Below are 19,855 nucleotides of genomic sequence, written 5' to 3'. Positions count from 1 at the left end.
AGGCATAAATTCATTGTACAAAATAGGATTTGCAACTCAAAAGCTTAACTATCACATTTTTCTTGCACTGGAAATTTAGATAATTGCATGATCTAAGATCGATATCTTCCTTACAGACTTAATCTTCCTTCTCAGTTTGACAGCAGAGCTTGCCAGATAGCATCTGTCTTCTAATACTGCAGAACTACTCTCCCACAGCACAGTCCAGTCAAACCGTATTCATTCCTGAGGCAGAGAGCAACTTAGAGCTGCACTATTCATAAATACACATTTATTTCTCATTAGAAATGCATAATTACAGCATTAAAAGCATTTTCCCCTAGAAAAGTAGTTAAGCAACAGTACGAACAAAATTGTTAGTCTTCTGCAAATACAGTTTTCATTACACTGAACAGAAAACACCAGCAAAAGGCTAATACTTGCAGTTATGGGATTTTCCTTTTTTTAAATATTTTCCATTTTTGTTATAAACACCATAGCAAATAAAAAAAAGCTGTTTAAACAGTGAAAAATATTTGAGCTCTTGATCTTCTATAGGTGGTAAAGCAGGTATTGCAAAGCAGCAATACCCTTCCTAAGATATCTGCAGACATTCGAAAGGCGCCTTTCACAGAAGAAATGAACAGGATGAAACATTAATTTAGTCTCACAGTTTGATTCATTACATTTTTTCCTCTTTAAGTGTACCTAAGGGCTGGCCATTTATTTTTTTTCTGACGGCCACATCCTCAGCTGATGGATGCAGTGACATAGTTCCAGCTTAAGTAACTGGGTCCTGATTTATTCCAGGTGAGGACAACCAGATAGATCATCAGAACTCTGCTATTTGCAGGAGATGTTCAAGGTGTCACTATTAGTCTAACAGGCATTTCCCTTCTCCTGTTGTCGCATGAAGACTACAGCGCTTAACTTCTGACTGTGGCTTGCTGACATCTTGGTTGACACAGCTTTTCACAATTCTCTTATTGAATTTGTATTGCTCCGTGTTCTATCTGCATTTCTGGCTGGATTGCTGACTGAAGGGTATCGCTGCCCTGCAAAAGGAAACATGAAATCAGTAAATCGATGCAAAAGTGCTTTCCATTGCTGCAGCCAAGGGAATGTGAACATATCATACTAATATAAAGTTCTTGTATAAACCAGTGCAAAATCTGCATGGATACCAGCTCTATGACAGAGTCAAAATGGGAATACACTCATAAAAATACACCAAAAAAACCACAGAGTCCACATGAAGTCTAAGCAGACTAATGCCCTTCAGACTGGAAAGAGACGGCTGAAATAATGGAATCATGATAAGGATCTTTAAGACCATGAATGGCACAAAAAGAGCAAATAGACAACAATTATTCCCTCTCTCTTCCCAAAAAAGAACCAGCCCTAAAAAGAAACAAAATAAAACCCGTGCCTGGCAGAACACATGCCGAAGCTGCGGAAGGACTTGTCCCAGCACCATGTACGTACTGACAGCTCGGGGGCACAGAGCTGATCAGTGTTACGGAACTAAACTCCCCCAAGGGTGATCATAGAAAAGAAAGTAGAAAGTCCCAGAGTGACAGAACTATTGTAGGTAAGAGGAGTAAAACGACCTGTTTGCCCTGTGCTCGGACTTTCCCCAGCTGATGCAGGACACAGCCTAAAACTGCTGACTTGACCCACTGCAGTCTTTCTCTCTTTTGTGTACAATGAGAACAGCATTACTATAGTGAACTTTTTTCTCAAATATAATTCTTCGTACAGGTCTGATTCAACTCACTCTCCAAGCAAAAAGAGTCCTCCATGTAAGAATCTGAAGTAAACACAATTGACTCATGTTGTCAAAGGAAGTCACCTTAAAAATTAAATTACTGCCTACCAGTAGTCTATGCTGTGAAAGGATAATCCCATAGCAAGCTGCCCTTTTAGCCAAGTTAGCTGGAGTAAGGAAAACTAGATTATGAAACAAACTCCGTCTTTAGAGCTATAAGATGAATAGCATTTAAGAACAGCTGTACTGGCTTGGATAAAGTCCATCACACCCAGTAAGCCTTCCCCTGATAGCAGCCAATGTCACAAGCATAGATAAACTACAAGGAAAGGGCAAGCATTTAATGGTATTTTCCTGTACACTCCCACAGATTCCAGAGATCTGCCCTTGATGGATTTTCCCTCCATAAATACATCTAATAGATGCTTTATGTAACACTCTGGATACAGAATTATTTCTGTGGCAGTACTTCTGTTATGAAAAAGTCTTACTTGAAGCCCTGCTTTACGCTCTCTGCCTAGCATCTGCAAGATGATCCACAAAGACACAAGGGTGGAAACTCAACCGGATTTCCCATCCTTTACGTTCTACTCTACAGGCACAACTGATTTATTCGAATGAAAGTACTTGGAGGTTCAAAATCATAAAGCATGGCTCCTAAATTAAGGTTTTGTTGTCAAATTACTTCTCTTCATCTCTCTGCCTTGTTGCCAGCGATCGCACACAGGTACAAGATTTTTTTCCTGTTCAACTTTATAGGTAATTTGGTGTTTACTTAATTGTTCAATAAATTAGTGCCAAAGTGGTGAATAATTCTATCAGATTGCTAAATCTGATAGCAGGTAAGGGACCACTGAAGTTTTCTTTCTCATTAGGGGAAAACTGTATTGAAGTAATACAATTATCAAAGAACAGAAACAACAGCAGTACTGAGTATTTACCCAAGATTCAGAGCAAAAGTAGAAGAGTGCCCAACCAGATTAGAAGCACACTTTAGATCTGGAATTATGGGTTTTTTTCCAAATCTAACAGTGTTTACCACCAGCATATGAATTTGAGCACAGAATTAATCCAAATATTCTTTGACATCAGCATATTCTGTATTTCTGAATTTTGCAAGCTGCTCTAAGCAAGAACGCTATTGAGACATGAAAACAAGCCAACTAAATCTACATCTCCAAAATGCATCTGATTTCAAATGACGCCTCCTCCCACGGAACAAGAACTTGCAATTTTATGCCAGCAAAACACTGTTCGTATATTAAGTTTGTGTTTATATATGTGGCTTAGAGTCACTAAAGAACTGTCAGAATCCAAACTATTAATACTTCTGTCTACAGCTAATTTGCAAATGCAAAATCGTGCTTGAATACATTGAAAATACTAAAGTGAAGTGGATATTGCTGTCTGCTTCAGCTGAAGTCACAGAAGGGATTCATTTCAAACAGCCTTACTCCTACCTTCAGCTTTCATGTGGGATTGCTTTCAAAGGCGTGGCTTTCAAGAATAACGGTACAAAAACCGGTACAGTGTTTTCAGACATAAAATAAATTCACACTTGTGATGTCTGAAACACGTAATTTGTGTAGGGCACAGCATCAAAATCAGGTGGATAATAAACTCCACTTTTATAAGCTTTGATTGATAAATAGATACAAAATCACTGAAACCTCTCAGTACCCTGACTAAAAGCCAAAGAAAACAGATTAAAGTGTCACTACAGCCTCACCGAGAGGGTTCTCCCTTCAGATAAGATTCTTCTTTTCAGATAACAGATTTTTCTAAGATCATGCAGGACTATTCCATAACTTTAGCCAAAAAAAAGCTATTGAACTATCCATATAACTCAGAGTAATGTAAATACCAAGTTGGTTTCTCCAATTCATTAACAGATCCTTAGTTTTCAGTTTGTGTAAACTGAGGAAATATTTATGGCAAACTTGTTTCTAGTCTTGTCTGTTTTTCCTTTCATACTCTTCTTATTTCACATTCCTTTTCTGCTTCTCTTCAGTTTTGTATAAATCTCTGTGGTTAACCACAATATTAAAACCTAACATGGTGCAAAGTGTCCCTGAAGAGAAAAGTAACTCCTCCGGTGGCTGCCAGCTGTGTGGGAGATGGTTCCTGACTCACCCCCTGCCCTGCACGAGGTGCTAGCCGGGAAGGGCACGAGGAACAGACCCAGGACGAAGTCTGAGAGAGGTGAACTTGAGAACTTCCCAGGCCTGGGGTGAGGACAGCACCATGAGAACCATCTCCCCCTACCTGATGGCTATGTGCTTTATTAATTGCACGGGACCCGCCGTACTTGAGGACTTGAAAGAAATACGGCATAATTCCCTGTAGCCACACTCTAATTGTCAGGTGTACTATTACAAATGACTATAAATAAAATATCAAGAAGGTTAATTCAGAGACAAAGCCGAAGAGAGGGAAAAATTACTATTAAGGGCTCATCTGCACAGGAAGATCAGCGGACAGACAACCGGCACGTCGCCTTGCAGCACAGCACACCCACACACCGTAGTCCGATGCTTTTTGCCGGGAAGCACGATTTTTCTGAAAAGCGCTTTGTAGCATCCAGGTGGGGAGCCAGTGTGGACCAGAGCAACTAAGAGAGTTTGGAGTTCTGGCTTTCCCACCGGCACCAGCCAGTGCAGGTGGCACTTGGGCAACATCCAACACGGCCGCAGCTTTTGTCCGAGGCCCTTTGCCTTTGGGATAACTAACGTGCTCTAACTTCGTGTATCGAAGTGACCTGCAGATTGCCTTGCCCATGGAAGCAGCACTGAGCACTTGAGTTTCACACATGCAAAGTCTGGACATGATTCCCGTGATTCCTTATGCGATTTCCTGCCTCCCTCCCTGCAAGGAGACTCAATATCTAAATGTTTGTAGCCAGATCAGAATTCTCTAGAAAACTGGGCATGTATCAGACAAAAATCCCCTCAAATATTGGCTGCTAAGGATACCATTATATTTTGGCTCGCAGGCAGCAGCTTATTTTTCACAATCACTTGGCATTCTCTAGAGAAGACGCTCACCAAGTGGGGTTCACAGAAGAATGTGCAAACCATCTTCAGAAATATTTCTTACAACTGTTTTAAGTCAGCATTCTTGTGCTGTCACCAGTCACAGCTTCAAGCCGATGAGAAACTTTTTCTAGACTCAGATACAAGACTGTTCAAACTGATTTCAAAAGGAAAAAAAAAAAAAAATATTCCTCCACTGTAACTGAGAGGATCAAGTGTTCACTTACAATTGCTAACATTGTGACTTCTGTGGGAAATCCAGCCTGTTGATCAAAATAACTGGAAAACTGCTGTCAGAAAGGGAGTAACGTTTTGAAGAGAAACCTCAGCCTGAAAAATACTTCTTGGATAGATTCTGAGCCAGTTTTTGCCCTGTCCTTTAACGTGGCTCTCAGCCTTCAAGGATGCAGAAAAGCAATGATGACCAAAATAACTATTCTCTAGAGGCATTGAGCAAGAACATAGAAGCAGGAATAGTCAAAGACCATTTATACCTTCAACAAAATTATGTTTCTTATTATAATTTTTTTTTTTTAAGCCTGTTTGGAAAAAGGATTGTAAACTCATTGGGACTGCAGCATTCATGGCTAGATATATAGTTCATCTGACAGATGTTTCTATCCAGTTAAGCACTTTCAAATGGCAAAAAGATATGTATACATACTTGATTAGTCGCAGAGTGGTCTGTCACTGGTGTCAGCTGCACATATTGGACTTGGATATCACTCCCTTGGAGCGGAGATCCATCAACACCCCCTGATGCAGGCTCAGCAGAAGCAACAGCTATCAGCTGAGCGCCCTGCAACACCTGCAGGGAAAGCAACAGAGAAAGCAGCTTGTAAACAACCATGATCAGAAATGCATTATGAACCATTTAACTTAAAACAGATGCAAACCCAAAGACTATTAAAAAGAAACACAAGAAAACTTGTCTATCGCTAACAGTTGCTTTAAATCATGTGGGTTTCCAAGAGGACATGGTACACATATGGAACGATTCCCATATTAGATGCTTGCCGCATTTTGCCTTATGAGATTCGTAATTCTGTTAATGATTATTGCACAGGCTAAGTGGGATAGAGAGCGCAGGTTACACTAAGAGTGTGGTAACGTCAATAGCACATAACAGTATCACTGAGTAATGCTTTTGCTGTTACATAAACTGGCACAGATCCAAGATACTCCTCCTCGCACCCAAAGGCATTCAACTTTTGACAATTTCTTACAGTCATGTTTATATTCCTATCGCATATAAAGGTGTAGATTTAAGAATTACTGCTGATTAATGCTGACTCTGAACATATTTGCATTTGACTGGTGAAGACTGTAAGTCCCCTCCAGGCTTTAAAAACCAAAGAGCAGTTGATTCTATAAGTGCTTGCTTAGAAATGTTCTTGTGATGAGACTACTTTTAATTTACTTCTTGAAACACACATCAGAATAAAATACATGTTTGTAAACAACGACATGTCACCAATCTCATTTTTTAAATTCAGCTAAAACACATATTCAGTTTTACTTTCTATATGCTGCGAATGATGTATTTCTAAAACATGGTACTTGAACTGCAGAAAATAAAAGACATCTTTCCAATGAAGAGAGGACAAAGAACAAAAAATAACATTCTTAACAAAGGTTTTTCTTAACAAAGTATGATTTCTCAGCTGATCTGCGGGTGGGTGGCCATGAAGGAGTGGGTAGGCTAGAATTTCTCTAGAGAGTGTGGGAGGCAAAGAGAGGTGACCTCCATAAATGACCTTAAGGGGTGTTGTCAGGATTTTATAGGGATCTTGGGTGTTCTGAGATACCGTCAACATCAAACTGCAGAAGGATGCTACATTTTGTTTTTACAGAAGTAAGCAAAATCCTCTCGTGCTAGAGTATTTGTTTTGGAACTATACGATACATAATGTCGGAACCACGTCACAGTCTGTCCTATTGATTTCCTGCAAGTTAAATGTACTTTTTCTCATTTATTTCTGAACTACAAACTTCAGAACCATTGTAAGTGACTGAACAAGACCATCATTCTCACGTACAGTTTTACAACAAAGAAGCCTAAATAGTACACCAGCTTTCCTCTTTTATTGTATGTTCTCAACTGCACACCTTCCAGTGCTCTGCAGAACTCCCTTTTACAGCAAACACCCTGGAGAAGATGAAGTAACTCTGTTATGTGTTGTAACAAACCTATTTGATCCTTGGTGATAACCTACCTCTACCATCCTGCCTACCAAAAAAAAAAAAAACCCTCACACCAAAAACCCCCACATCAAAAACCCCCCCAAAACCCCAAAAACACCCAAAAAACCAAACCCCAAACCCCAACAGTACTTGCATAAAATACTTTTCACTGTCAAATTACACTTCCCTGTTGGTTTCATGTAAATGGTCATGTGCTTTTCCTATTGTGTCTTCCTGCTGGATAAACTACTTGTAATTCCTCTTTCCTTCACAAAGAAGTGGGAAGCATTTTATAGGATGTAATGACGAAGCTGAGCTAGTTTTCACAGAGGTAAAATGGACAACGTGCCAACATCAGCAGGGGCTGACAGACCCAGGTATTTATGAATTTCCATTGCCGAGGTCACACAGTGATTGCTGCCGCTCCGTTCCCCCCAGCTAGCCAGATTAAAACCAGTTTAGTTAAGATTAGTTGTGCTCCAAACCACAGCAGCGATAGCTGCACACACTTTGCTTGGTTTGCAGTTTATAGGTTGAAAAAATCAGATTGGTAACGGGAGAGATGAGACATCCAGCACTGTAAGCATTGCCGTCGGTGTAGGTTTTCCTTCTTTGTCACGTCCTGGTTACACAGACCCCAAGGACTACGGGTTTCAGTATTCACTACTGGAAGGTGCGTGGCCAAGCCAGGCGGATTCACTTCCACTAGCGTCATGCCAGACTATCTGGGATTTGCACACCAGGTGATTGGCTCTACACTGGATGTTGCACTGGTATGTTTATTCTCTACCAATTGCCAGCTTTGCATTTTTCCCTATAGTCAGAAAATATGTCAGGACGCTTAGAAGCCAGGAAAGGGCCATTTTTCAAAACTAAGAACCATTTTGCTTCTTTAGGATTCTCTTTATCCATTCATCCATCCTGCACAGACTACTTAATATGTGTTCAAAATCACTTGGGGGGGGGAAGGAAAGGAAAAAGTATGATTTTGAAAATTAAAAGAACAACAATCTAATGCCAAAAAAGATTTCTTAATGTTTTCCACTTAATACAGCTAACATTAATAGCTGTCTTAGATTTCATTAAATACTGCCTAGCTTGTTGTTGTGGCGTAACTGGCTATATAACCAGTCACTGTACAAATGAGAATAAAAGCAAGAACAGGAAAAAGATCCCAGTCTTAAATTAAACCATCTGACGGAACTTTAAATGAAGGAATGAGCAACAAGCTGCTCTTAATATTTGCAGAGTTCATATACAGCACTCTGAACAAAATTACTGTTTTGCAATTTCTATTTGAATTACCGTACAGCTTCTGAAATTAAGATACAAATGGACGAGAGTAGAAGGGGAGAACTGCCATCTTTACCCCCCTTTTTTTTTAGTTGGGTTTTTTTTTTTAAAAAAAGGGATTTGGAAAAAAGCTGTTTCTGTAGCCTCAATGGCACTGTACCTTGTGATTAATCTGCTAAACCAAACAGAGCATCAACCCAGTCCCAGGATCAGCCTGGAACACTTGATCCCACTTTGTATGTCTGAGCGCCTCTGTCAAATGTGACACGATCATGACCTGCAGCTTACTAAAGATAGCGCTTACCTAATCACACCATATTCATAACACAATTTATCATGATCTCAGGCATATCCAGATAGGAAAATCTAACGGAACTGACATAAAAAAGAGCAATAAATTACATTTTCTCTACACATTACTGGGGATCATGATAAATTTATTATGCTTCTGTCTTAGCTTAAAAATACGCTACAAGTTTGTTATGCTGAGGAACTATGACTGATGTCACCCTTTCTGCATCTCACAAACAGCACTAAATGTTTTGTTCAGAAAAAGCCCGACTTTGGCAACTAGAGTGGCAAGTTTCGTTATGGTCCTTGCATTCTGCTTGTATTTGAAAAACCTTTTTGTTCCATGGTATTCACAGTGCCTTATAAAAACAGATATCCCCATTTCCTTTAAGAGAGGGGAGAAAGGTCCCAGGGGGTAAGTTATCTCAAAATACATGCTGGTAGAAAGACAGACAGATACAAACAAACATAATAAAGGACAGAGTCCACGGAGTAGATTCAAGTGGATTGAACAGGCTCTCTAATCAGTATAACCATGCTTCCCCAGATAAAAACAGGATTTAACTTCAGCCCTATAATTTCAATCAGCCTCGCCTAATAGTTTTGCTCTGTTCATGTCATAAGTTTTATATCAAACTATAGCGAGGCTGCAAAAATGAAAGACATAAAGGGATCAACATCTTTACACAACGTGGGGTTTGTGGAGGAGCTGGGTAGCAGAGCCTTTCGCAAATGGGGCAGGTACAAGTATATGTCTTTTCTTTGGCTGCTCGCTTCACTTCCAAACCAACACTAAACTCTGTAGTTCTTACCTGTCCTTGACCTTAAAATAAAGGAATTGTACCAAAAAAATAAACAACCCACCCTGAAAAAGAAGTTCTCTTCCCGATTCCACAGGGCTCCTCCAACATCCTGCCTTACTGGTCCAAAACAGGTAGCGCAATACGGTTAAACTGAAAATAGTAAACTTCGCACCTAAGAAAATGGATTAATTCATGCTCTTAACACACACACAGAACAAGAAGCTTGAAGTCACCCTTCCCTTTCACTTGGGCACAAAAGCACGGAGGTATCTGACATGGAGTGTTGCTCCAGCTAACGCAGGCTAGTGGGAGTTCAAGACAAATTTAATCTTTCTAAAAAAGAGTGCCTTTAAAATGAACAAGCAGAACAAGAAGTGTTTTCTTTGTTAGTAGAGTATTTAGAAAAAGTACATTTGGCCATCTATTATTGCTTGCTGTCAGCACTAAGATTTGTCTTGACAGTGACAAGACCTTTAGCTCTCACGGAGCCGGAGCCCACTCTTTACGTTGCACAATTATTTCCACTGCAAGCATAAGCAATTGCACAGCTGGAACGGTGCAGCTCGCGAAATTCTTCTGTTCTTTCAAAGCCTGCAGTTACAACCACAGATACATGCTTTTCCCCAAATATAAAACCTAGCGAAAAAATATTTATCAAGACAAAGCCGAACAGTTTAGGAAACGCCTGTAAGATACTTCCAAGTATCTTAGAGATGTAAGCCTTTGAGAAGGTTTGGAAGCCACCAATGCTCTCAAGCACATTTTGTGACCTGGCCCAGTCTTGGCAAGCCTTCGTGTCCCAGCCCTTGCTGCCTCAAAGATCACCACACTGCACGGTGACCCTGGTGAAGACAACTTGCCTGAATTAAAAAGCAAGCATGAAAGAGCCCCTTCTCTCACTAGTCCCGTTGCCTGACAGAATAAGAATGTTCCCTAACACCTTCAGACAGAAATATAAATGCATTTCTATTAGTTTTGATTTTAAATGGTGCTAGAAATACCAGAAGGAAAAGTATTTTGTTCGGATGTTTAAAATGAAGTGTGAACTCCTGGCATTGTTCGTGAATACAGAACCACAGTCTCTTTCACCAAACATTTATTTTCCTGAAAGCTCCATAAGCTTTCAGTGAGCCACACAAGAGCTGACAGATTTGATAAAACGAGCTAAGGGACAGGCAGCTCCCTCCTGCCCACCCCAAGCACACTGTGCCCATACGTCCCGTCCCCCCTCACAGCGCATTAACAAACCCAGGCTTCCTCACGGGGGCTGCAGCAGGAGCGCAGCCCTTGCAGTGGCACCTCACTGACCTCAGTCTTGGCCTTTCTCTTGGGGTTTTTTCCCTCCCCTCTCCCCCTTTTCTCCTCTATCATTCTCCCTTCAAAGTCTTGATGATTTGGGACATGCGAGCTTTTGAGCCTGAAGGTCCTGGATTTCTGCTTTTCGTCCCTTCTTCAGTGAGATGCTTGCCATATAAAACATAATAATAAAATTAGTATTAATAATGAAAACCAGCTACTTTCTCTGCTCCCTTCCTTTCCATTTAAAGACCATTTTAGCCCATAACTAATAGTTCCCATTTAACATTCAACTGCCAGGGCAGGAAATAAAATTTAAAAAAAAAAAGATTAAAATGTAAAAGGTTTTCCTTCAGTTTCTTCCAAAATTATTCAAGCATAGTTTCCAGCCATATTTCAATTCATATCACATCCTCAGCTGATTTTACTTATCATTGGGAATGATTCTTCTAGAAGCCCATAACTCAAAATATTTCTCTAGACCCCAGTCTTCAAAAATAGGTAACTGTTTTGGGATAGCTGGAGTTTGTTTATCAAAAAAGCCCATTCCTCAGTCTGGTCCTTGCCAGATTGAGCCTTCTAAAACACATTCTTGCTACTGCTGTTGTGAGCTTTTTTATTAATCTAGGCAAGCACATATGTTTGCCTACCTATAAAAAGCTCAAAAACAAGACACATTGGCATTTTGGTGTCTTTTTTCCATCATTTCTTCCCATTTCTAACACAGGAATGCAATAAAAGATGACGTTTCTAAAAAAAAATGAGGTTTTGAATCACTGAAAGAGTGGTTGTTTATATAAGGTTCACATCTGAAAATCCTGTAACACTTAGAGCCAGCAAATAACCATTTCAGCAAATGTTGCACGAAAGAAATGAGTTGTGCATAGGAAAAGGGAAAGATCTCAGTGACATGCTCCAGCTAAAAGATTGGCAGAAACAACAGTTTGGGCCCAGAAATGTGAGGGTGGTTATGGGTTTACATGATTCCTAGAAAACAATAAATTAGGAAAATGCCTGCCCATCATCTTCCTACACTGTCATTCATGGATGGCAAAATTACATGAATATATCGAAACAGCAAAAACAGCTCCTTCAAGTGATAAGAAGCTCTGTTGATAAACATGTTCACAAAAAAAGAAGATAACCGCCTCTAGCTGGTTCTTTTCAGTCTTAAAGCTTTCTTGATGGAGCCGTAAGACTAAAAACATCCACTGTATTTAGTGCCAACGAAACACTCATTTAGTGGATTTACAAGCTTAGAGATGAGTTTACCTGGAGCCACTAGACTCTGTATTTAGGTCCAGAACTCAAAACGTTTTAGTATTAGAAATTAATGAGTTCCATTAAAACCATCAGAGGCTTAGACTAATCAAGGCCTCTGTCACCTTGGCACTTACTGAGGAATCTGGAACAGACAATCCAGAATGTCGCAAGAACGCAGCTGTATGAAAGAAACGAAGAGTTTCTTCCATAAGATTTGTCTTTTGTAGTTCTTCATTTCACTTGATGAAGCAGAGCAAGACCCAACACTAGGAAACACGTCCAGTATGGAGGATACTAAAATACAAAGGAAAATTGGCAACGTGCTCTTACTTTACACCCCTTCCTCTTCAAGCTATTTGGTTCAATTTAACCAAGGTCAACCGTGTTGAAAAGCTCAGATCTGAGGCTGGCTGATACAAAGTTAGTTTGATGATTTTACAATCCAGTTCCAATAAAATTAAAGTGTTAATGTGCCAAAAAGGAGTGGCAGCAAAGGATGGAGTGACCTAACTGTTCTCGAAGCAGCAGTCATCAGCACGCTAAGATCAAGCAGTGTTCAATGAAATCCACGGTGACCCCTGCGCTTTATTTAATCTGTCCCACATGTATATAAAGTATGAATGCATAGAGCCTGATGATGTGTAATCTTTGTGGAGAAATAAATACACATTCAACCTGTACTTCTTCAGAACAAATACAGTATGGACCAAGGATCACTACACACTGCTGCATACTTTCCGTGCTGTATTTAAAATCAAGCAGTAAGTATTTTGCTAGAATTACAGGACAGTTTTAAGGACTAAGTTTTATCTTCCCAACTTTTCAAAACATGAACAGCAATAAAAGACTGGAAGTTCCTCTCCCAAGAAGATAAGGAAGACAGATGGCTCACAGTGCTGCAGACAAAATATGCAGCTTTTCTCTCCCAGTAATCAGTGATGAGAAGCACACCGAGGTGCGAGTAAGCACATGGCAGATGTAACCCATCCTCCAGGATCCCTTACTGGCCACCCTTTCTTAAGCAGAAACCTCCAAAATACAAGGCCTCTCTTCTTTCTAAGGTTCACATTTACGGCTGTATGTCTGACATCAAACTACTAAGATCACGCTAAAACCAAGCAAAAAGGAAAAATACATACCACTCACATTTTTTCCAAAATAATTACACATCATAATTTTTTGGTTTTCAAGCTGAACTTGTTCTGATTATAATTTCATTTTTACCAGCATAACCACAAGAGAAAAAACCCTCCAAGGCCATAATGTGTACTCCAACAACGTGTTTCATATCCAGCCACCAGGGAGCTTCCAGAAATTCACAGGTTTTTCTATTTTATTCTTACAAAAGGCTAATCATTGTCTAGTTTGTCTTACATGGCATAAATTAAAAGACCCCTACACAAAGCAATTTCCACTAAAACCACAACTGCTTTTTGAAGTAGAACATCTCTTTTAGAGGTTTTCCCATCTTTATTTTAAATACTTCAGCCTACAGAATAGCACGGAGCATGTAACATACTGCCCCATCTCTGATGTCTTCTCATTGCTCCCTGCAGGAAAAGCTTTGGGAGGTGAAAGAGTTTATTTTAGTCCGTCGAGCAGGCCACCAAACCTTCACTGGTATAATAAAATAATTCTGGAATATTTCTTTATTTATTTATTCTTAGAAAAATACATTACTTTGCATCTAGCTTTATTAAAAGGAAAGCTGAGTCAATCATATCTAGTAATCTAGGTCAGAGTGTGAAAGTGACCTGTTACTTTCATTACTTAGCATTTAATTACACATCACTAATTATTCATTTCCTTTCATATCTTTGATTTAAATGCTGAATAGCATTAGCCAGAGATATTTGTGGGAAAACACCAGAAAATAAAAATTGGAAGGCCTAAAATTGCTTTTTGCAATACATCAACTAAATTCTTTTGAATAAAGTTCACACTGGCTTCAATCATTTGCTACAGGGCTACATTTTCAAATTATTGGAACAGCGCATCGGAAATAGAAAGCACATCAGTATACTGTCAGTCAAACTCATAAAAAATAGCCCATTTTTAATAAGTAACGCCGATCCACATTACGTATGCTAATGTTCTAATTCTTTACTAATTGCCTTCTAAACACTTCCTCTAAACAGAGCATATTTATTGAATTAAAAATCACACTCTTCGGAATGTCTGTGCCCAGATAGGTCACATCAAAACGTCAAAGCAACTGATGCCCAAGAAAAGATTCATCTATGAAGTCCCCTTGAGCAAGGTACCAGGTATGGGCTGGGCTACGGAGAGAAGGAGAGAGGAAAAAATAAGGGTGCTGAGAGACCCAGCAGCAATGAAGCAGCTACCGAAGTCTGATTCCCTGAATCACATGTCCTGTTAGCAGCTTCCATCACCCAAACCCACGGAGCTCCACTCACCTGTCCACAAATACTGCGGTGCTGTACAATAAGGGTTCTGCAGAAAATCACGCAGCAAGAGCTTTGGTAATGTTAAGGTAATATATTCCCATTAATGTCCCCGTAAGTTTCTCTTAAAATAAAAGTATGTTTGATCTAAGGGAACTGAAAGCAATATAAAAAGGATCCACTGCTCTTAAAGATTAAAGTATCATTCTGAAGTCAATGATCTAGTTCATAAAGCGTTACTTGGAGTCCTTTCCTTACTCCAACAACAACTTGTACCTAAATTTGCTATTTATTTCTTACATAAAGTGTGCCAATACAAAAATAAATTCAGCATATATAAAAGTCTAATATATAGCAGTTCAGAGAGAGAGAGGAACTCTCCCTGCTGTGCATTACTAAGTGTGCTGAATTGAACCATGCAAAATGTGACCTTAAATCTGTCAAAACTTCATTAACTAACACCCCTACAGAGTCATATAACCGAGAGCACCTCCTTTAAATTCCCCAAACTAACAGGCATGAAAAGTGAAACTGATTTCAGCTCTGCTAAGTGTGGAAAAATGAAAAGAATAATTCCAGAGTACATTTTTATCAGTGGCATTATTTCCTTGCATAACAAATAATAAACCACTTCATCTGCTTTTACTTGGAGTATATACCGCAGTGCAGCTCTGCTCTGTAACATCTGCTCCGAGATTCCCTTAATGCGCCTCGACACAAACTGGAGAAATGCACGAGCACAAACTACAGGTATTGTGGTTACTTAAACAAACTTCACAAAAAACCGTCCATCTTCCCGGCTGCTGCGGTTGGACGGAGCTAGATAAGTGACGGCAAATTGTGGCTTAGTGTATATAAACTGCCTGTACCCTCAAAAGCCCTTTCACGACACACCGCCTTGCTTCCGAGAGCGCCGCTGCAGTGAGCCCCAAAAGCGCGCGAGGCTCAGCGAGCCCCAGGAGCAAGCCTCCGCCTCTGGAGACTAACTTCACGGAGTAAAGCCGCCGATATTTTCCAGCACTATGGTTTTACGGAGAGTAGCAGATATCGGTGAAATGCTGTCATGGGCCCTGAGCAAAGAAAAATGAGATGCACAGCGCTGCGTGAAGTTCTGAACGGGAAAGCGTGGCAGAAGTTCATGTTCTTTCTTAACATTCCCCATACAAGCTTTTTTTTTCTGTTTTAAATAATTTAGAAATAATTATTCTGAAGTCTTTGAAAAGCATTCATATCGAATTTGGTAAATAAACTAGACAAACATAAGGCGCAGAAAAAGACCCAGTTAATACAGTTCATGTTGTCTTTTGTTAAAAAAGCACCTGCTCCCACCAGCACTGTCTCTCTGACCCTTTCCTAAGCACAGTCCAACTAAAATAAGCAATCTGACCCAATTTTTTTCTACATACGGTATTTGGAAAACACATAATATGCAAATAAACCCATGAGGCTCACGATCTCTCTCCAGGTTAAACGCGTCCTGCCTACATTTATAGTGGATGCCTAAAGCAAAGGTGCAGTTGTTAGAAGTATCTCACGCTTTCACTGGGTCAACGCACATACTCTTCCGTGGCAAGCTGGGGGTCCCTCAACAGACTAACAGCTCCCTGGAGAAGCCATCGGTATTGAACACAAAAGGGTAATCAGTGTAATTAAAACTTTATCTGTGAACTATTACACTGGCTGAAAGAGATGCAAAGTTAATTCCTAAGAAATAAAAGTCTAAATCAAGCTTTGTATCATGTGATGGAAATAGAATGAGATTATGTGAAATCCTAACTGTAAGTAGTCCACGTTTACATCAGTAGTATTTTAATTCAGTATCACCTGTAGACAGACAGCAAAGTATCTGTCACCATCAACAGATAACGAAGCAAAGAAAGATACTGTTCTCAAGGTGCTCTGGGGTCGCATCCCATGGAAGCCAAGTGGGGTCCCTCCTTTGGCTTCAGGCAGACATGGGCTTAGGTCATGATGTAAAATACATCAACACAAAACACAGGCTTCCATTGAAAATACATTTTGAACTAGCACACGTGCAAGACTTGATTATAATTAATTGGCAGTTCAACTGCAGATGTAATTTCAGTAAAAGTGACTTGGTTACGGAAAGAAGAGTTACCTCATCTAACTTCACTGGATCAAATTAAAGAGGCTATTAGGAAGTACGAGGCTTGTAAGGAAATCCGTATCGTGGTCTCGTTCATCTGACCCACCTTTTGTCTGAAGACACTCTTCACAAACTGCCCACCACAGGGAACTTCCCAGAACAGCCTGGGGTTACCTGACAGCTCTCCTCAGACGGCGCGCTTCCCATACCCTGCAGCTCCATTTCAGCTGTCACACAAAAGGCAGCGTGACGTGCCTGCGTGTGCCAGGGCTCCCTCAATTAGGTGGGTTCGGTAGTTCGTGCCCACCTTCTCAAGGCTCTGGTTAATTAATCGCTTTATTTCTTTTCTGGTGAGAACCCATGTTCTACATCATATGAGCTCCATGCACGCATATGGAGCTGTGACTGCCGGGTAATGAACCCACCAAAAATTATTTCATATATCCCTATAATCTTTTGGCAAGGGAAAAACAAACAAACAAACAAACATATATATATATATATATATATATATATAAAAAAAACATTAAGCATTTCAGCTCATCCTTCTGTTACAGCTTACAAAATCTTTTGAGTTAATTCAATCTAAGAAGAGTAAATAACATTCAAATCCACGCAATTACAACATTTTGTGATTAAATGGCTTACTGTTCACAGTAAGTATGGTACAATCAATGGAACTGCTTCCAAGAGGAAGATTTTTCAAGAGTGGACAATTAAATGTCTCTATGATAATTCACTATTTTGAGCCATACTAAAGAAGCCTTTGGCTTGAATGTTTTTTTTCCCAACAGAATGTTATTTTTGGGTTTTATTCAGCGTACAACGGAGTGCAATTAAGAAATGGCTGGATAGTTCAGAGAAAAATACTAAACTGTAGCTGCTGAGTGCAAATGCTCAAGAAACAAGTCACAGATGAGCGACCCAGACTCCCTTCAACTGACCAGCACCGGCAAAGGTTATTCCAGTGAATAATAAATGGTGAGTCACACAGCATCTGGTTGGTGGGAAATTTTTTGTTGTGACATAACGTAGCCAAGGGGGGGGGGAGGAGACCTCGGTCCTAAAGGACTGTCTTCCTTTACATTTTTATGTGGCAAGTCCCTGCTAGCCTAATAAATGTAAACATGGCTTCAAATGTCACCCTGCTGGTCCCATCCTCCAGTCTCAAATTCCTGATGGGATTAGTTATGCTTAAAACAAAAGGTCAAGATAAACGCTGAAGTACTTTCAGCATTTACTATGTAATTCTGCTAAAGTCGTCAGGCAATTTCAGCAGGAACAGCATTCAATCCTTTCATAAATAACTTAAAACTACAATTTGGACACAGTGCTGATGAGAGGGTACATCATCTCCAATGAGGCTAGTAGTAAATATGCCACTTAAAAAAGTAGTAAGAGCAGATCACTGAGGATCTACCAGAATCACATGCATCTGTTATTGTGCTTAACAGCGTCTAAAACAATTTCTCGGTTTCCCCTCAGAAAGGTGATTTTACTTTGATTCCAAAAAGAAAAGACATCTGGGGGGAACTGCAAATGTTTACATCATAACTGGCAGTGATTTATTTTTTTAAAAAAATACTAGCAAAACAACATCTAAAAGTTTGGCTCTCGTTGCTAGGGTAACAAAACACTGCTCCTACCGTACACTGCAGGATCCTATTAAATTTGAGAAATATGGATGGGAAAAGCAGCACATGCGACAACGGCATGAGCCCTTTATACACAGAGGAACAGAAAAGTTCTAGTATTGCAGCGTTCAGGGAAAGTCCTAAGGAGAAGAAAATGAATGTATCGCCTCCTGCACTTTAATTACGAAATGATGTAATCAGCTCAATTTGTATCAATCAGTATCAGAAGGACAGAATGGCTTCAAAAGAAAAGCAGAAGAAGGACGGTAGGCACACCATGGCGGGGAGTTAACTGTAAGTGTGCCTGAACTATAAATCAGAAGCTGAAGAAAGTTCTAAGCCAGGAGCTGTCAATTAAAGAATACTTAAGTAAGAAAGCAGTACTCCTGAGAATTACCCGAATTACATTAATAAGTTTCTTACAGTAACTTGCACAAAAAAAAAGAACGCTGTAGACATAATTCAAGGGGAAAAAAAAATCCCAGAAAGGACAAGAAAAAGTGTAAACTTGAGAGAAGTTAAAGAGCAGGTTCAGACACTCAGGGCTCTTTCCCTCCAGCGAAGGGAGGTGCTCCCCAACCCACTGACAGCCACCGGGTCCCCAGCCCCATCAGTCTCTGTCGTCTTTAGTTCTGCTTTTCCACTCAGATCTCAGCAATGACAGAGCTGTAGGTGCTCAAACACGGGGAGTTCTGTTCACATCAGGGCAATATGTACTCCAGAATTTAGGCTAGAAATAAAACATATGAAACGGCTGTTTTTTTCAAATGAAAAACATATGAGAAGAACACCTGGACTCCTCAGAATACCCGTACAAAAAGTTACAGGATAGGGGTAGAAAGATAATTGAAATACCCAATTATATCTCTAATCTGGGCTTTTATCTATTAGTGAAGTTCATGTAAAAATAATCCAAAATAATAGAAGCTTTATCTTCTTCATTTAAATTATTCACACTGAAAAAGATAGCGTTGCTGTGAACTGCTCAGTGTGCTCCAACGAAGACCAAAACTAAAAGCAGATGTATATTATAAGCTATGTATCACGTTCCACCTCAGAAAATCTTATGTTTCATGTCAGAAACATTTTCAGACAATAGTTCTCAAACAAAAGCAATTACGAAAAATGATTGATTTCTTTCATCGCAGTGGATGTTCTTACATATAGCCTCTGTCATTTTTAAAACTATCATCATTTTGACAAATTTAATAACATCAGCCTAACACAAATCACCGTCCTCTGATTTCCAAAGCTCACCGATAAGGCATCGGTTACACATACTTCCCTCCACACGAGCCGTACCATTTCTGCCTAGCCTCGCCATCAGAAGCCCGCTCAGTAACGCAACCTCACATGTGCTTTCCCTTTAGTCAATGCACTAAGTGGACAAATGTTTCTAATACCCTGGAGAAGAGCTTGGGAATTGGTGCTTCTTTCACACCAGCCTTTGCAATGATGCAAACATGTTTTTTCTAATTTAAAGTCATAAAATGAAAATGAATCCTAACAGAGTGTCAGTTTGTTTGACTAAGTCATGTACTACATGTTACGGTACTGCAGATGATGCTTTCCCAATTCTGCAAATGAATTCCTGGTTACTGAATTAATTTCCTCCATTATTTTTTTTTCTGCCCTCAAGTGGGAGCCAGTAACCTGACATTTATGAATTATACAAATGTTTAAGAATGTGAATTGCCAGTCAGATTCCACCTTGAGAACACAAGTAGAAGCATTTTCCTGGTAGTGATTTTCAAAATTTATTTTTTGCTTGCATGTATTAGCCTACAACATGAAGTTCTG

General features: G+C 39.8%; 1 protein-coding gene across 4 annotated transcripts in view; it reads right to left on the bottom strand.

Annotated features, from left to right (window-relative positions):
• Positions 1-254: 254 nt before the first annotated feature.
• The window catches only part of BANP (BTG3 associated nuclear protein), a 152,610-nt gene continuing 133,009 nt past the window's right edge, over positions 255-19,855 (bottom strand). For all 4 annotated transcript variants that reach the window (XM_055726626.1, XM_055726628.1, XM_055726627.1 and 1 more), the window contains 2 exons: positions 5,444-5,587; positions 255-1,034 (listed from right to left, as the gene is read on the bottom strand). In XM_055726626.1, the coding sequence (XP_055582601.1) occupies positions 963-1,034; positions 5,444-5,587 (216 nt within the window). In that variant the 3' untranslated portion in view covers positions 255-962. The remainder of the gene's footprint in view (positions 1,035-5,443; positions 5,588-19,855) is intronic.

This window comes from Falco cherrug, chromosome 14 (genome assembly GCF_023634085.1).
Source record: "Falco cherrug isolate bFalChe1 chromosome 14, bFalChe1.pri, whole genome shotgun sequence".
In the NCBI taxonomy this organism is placed as follows: Eukaryota; Metazoa; Chordata; class Aves; order Falconiformes; family Falconidae; genus Falco; species Falco cherrug.
This window is presented reverse-complemented; position numbering and strand designations above follow the sequence as displayed.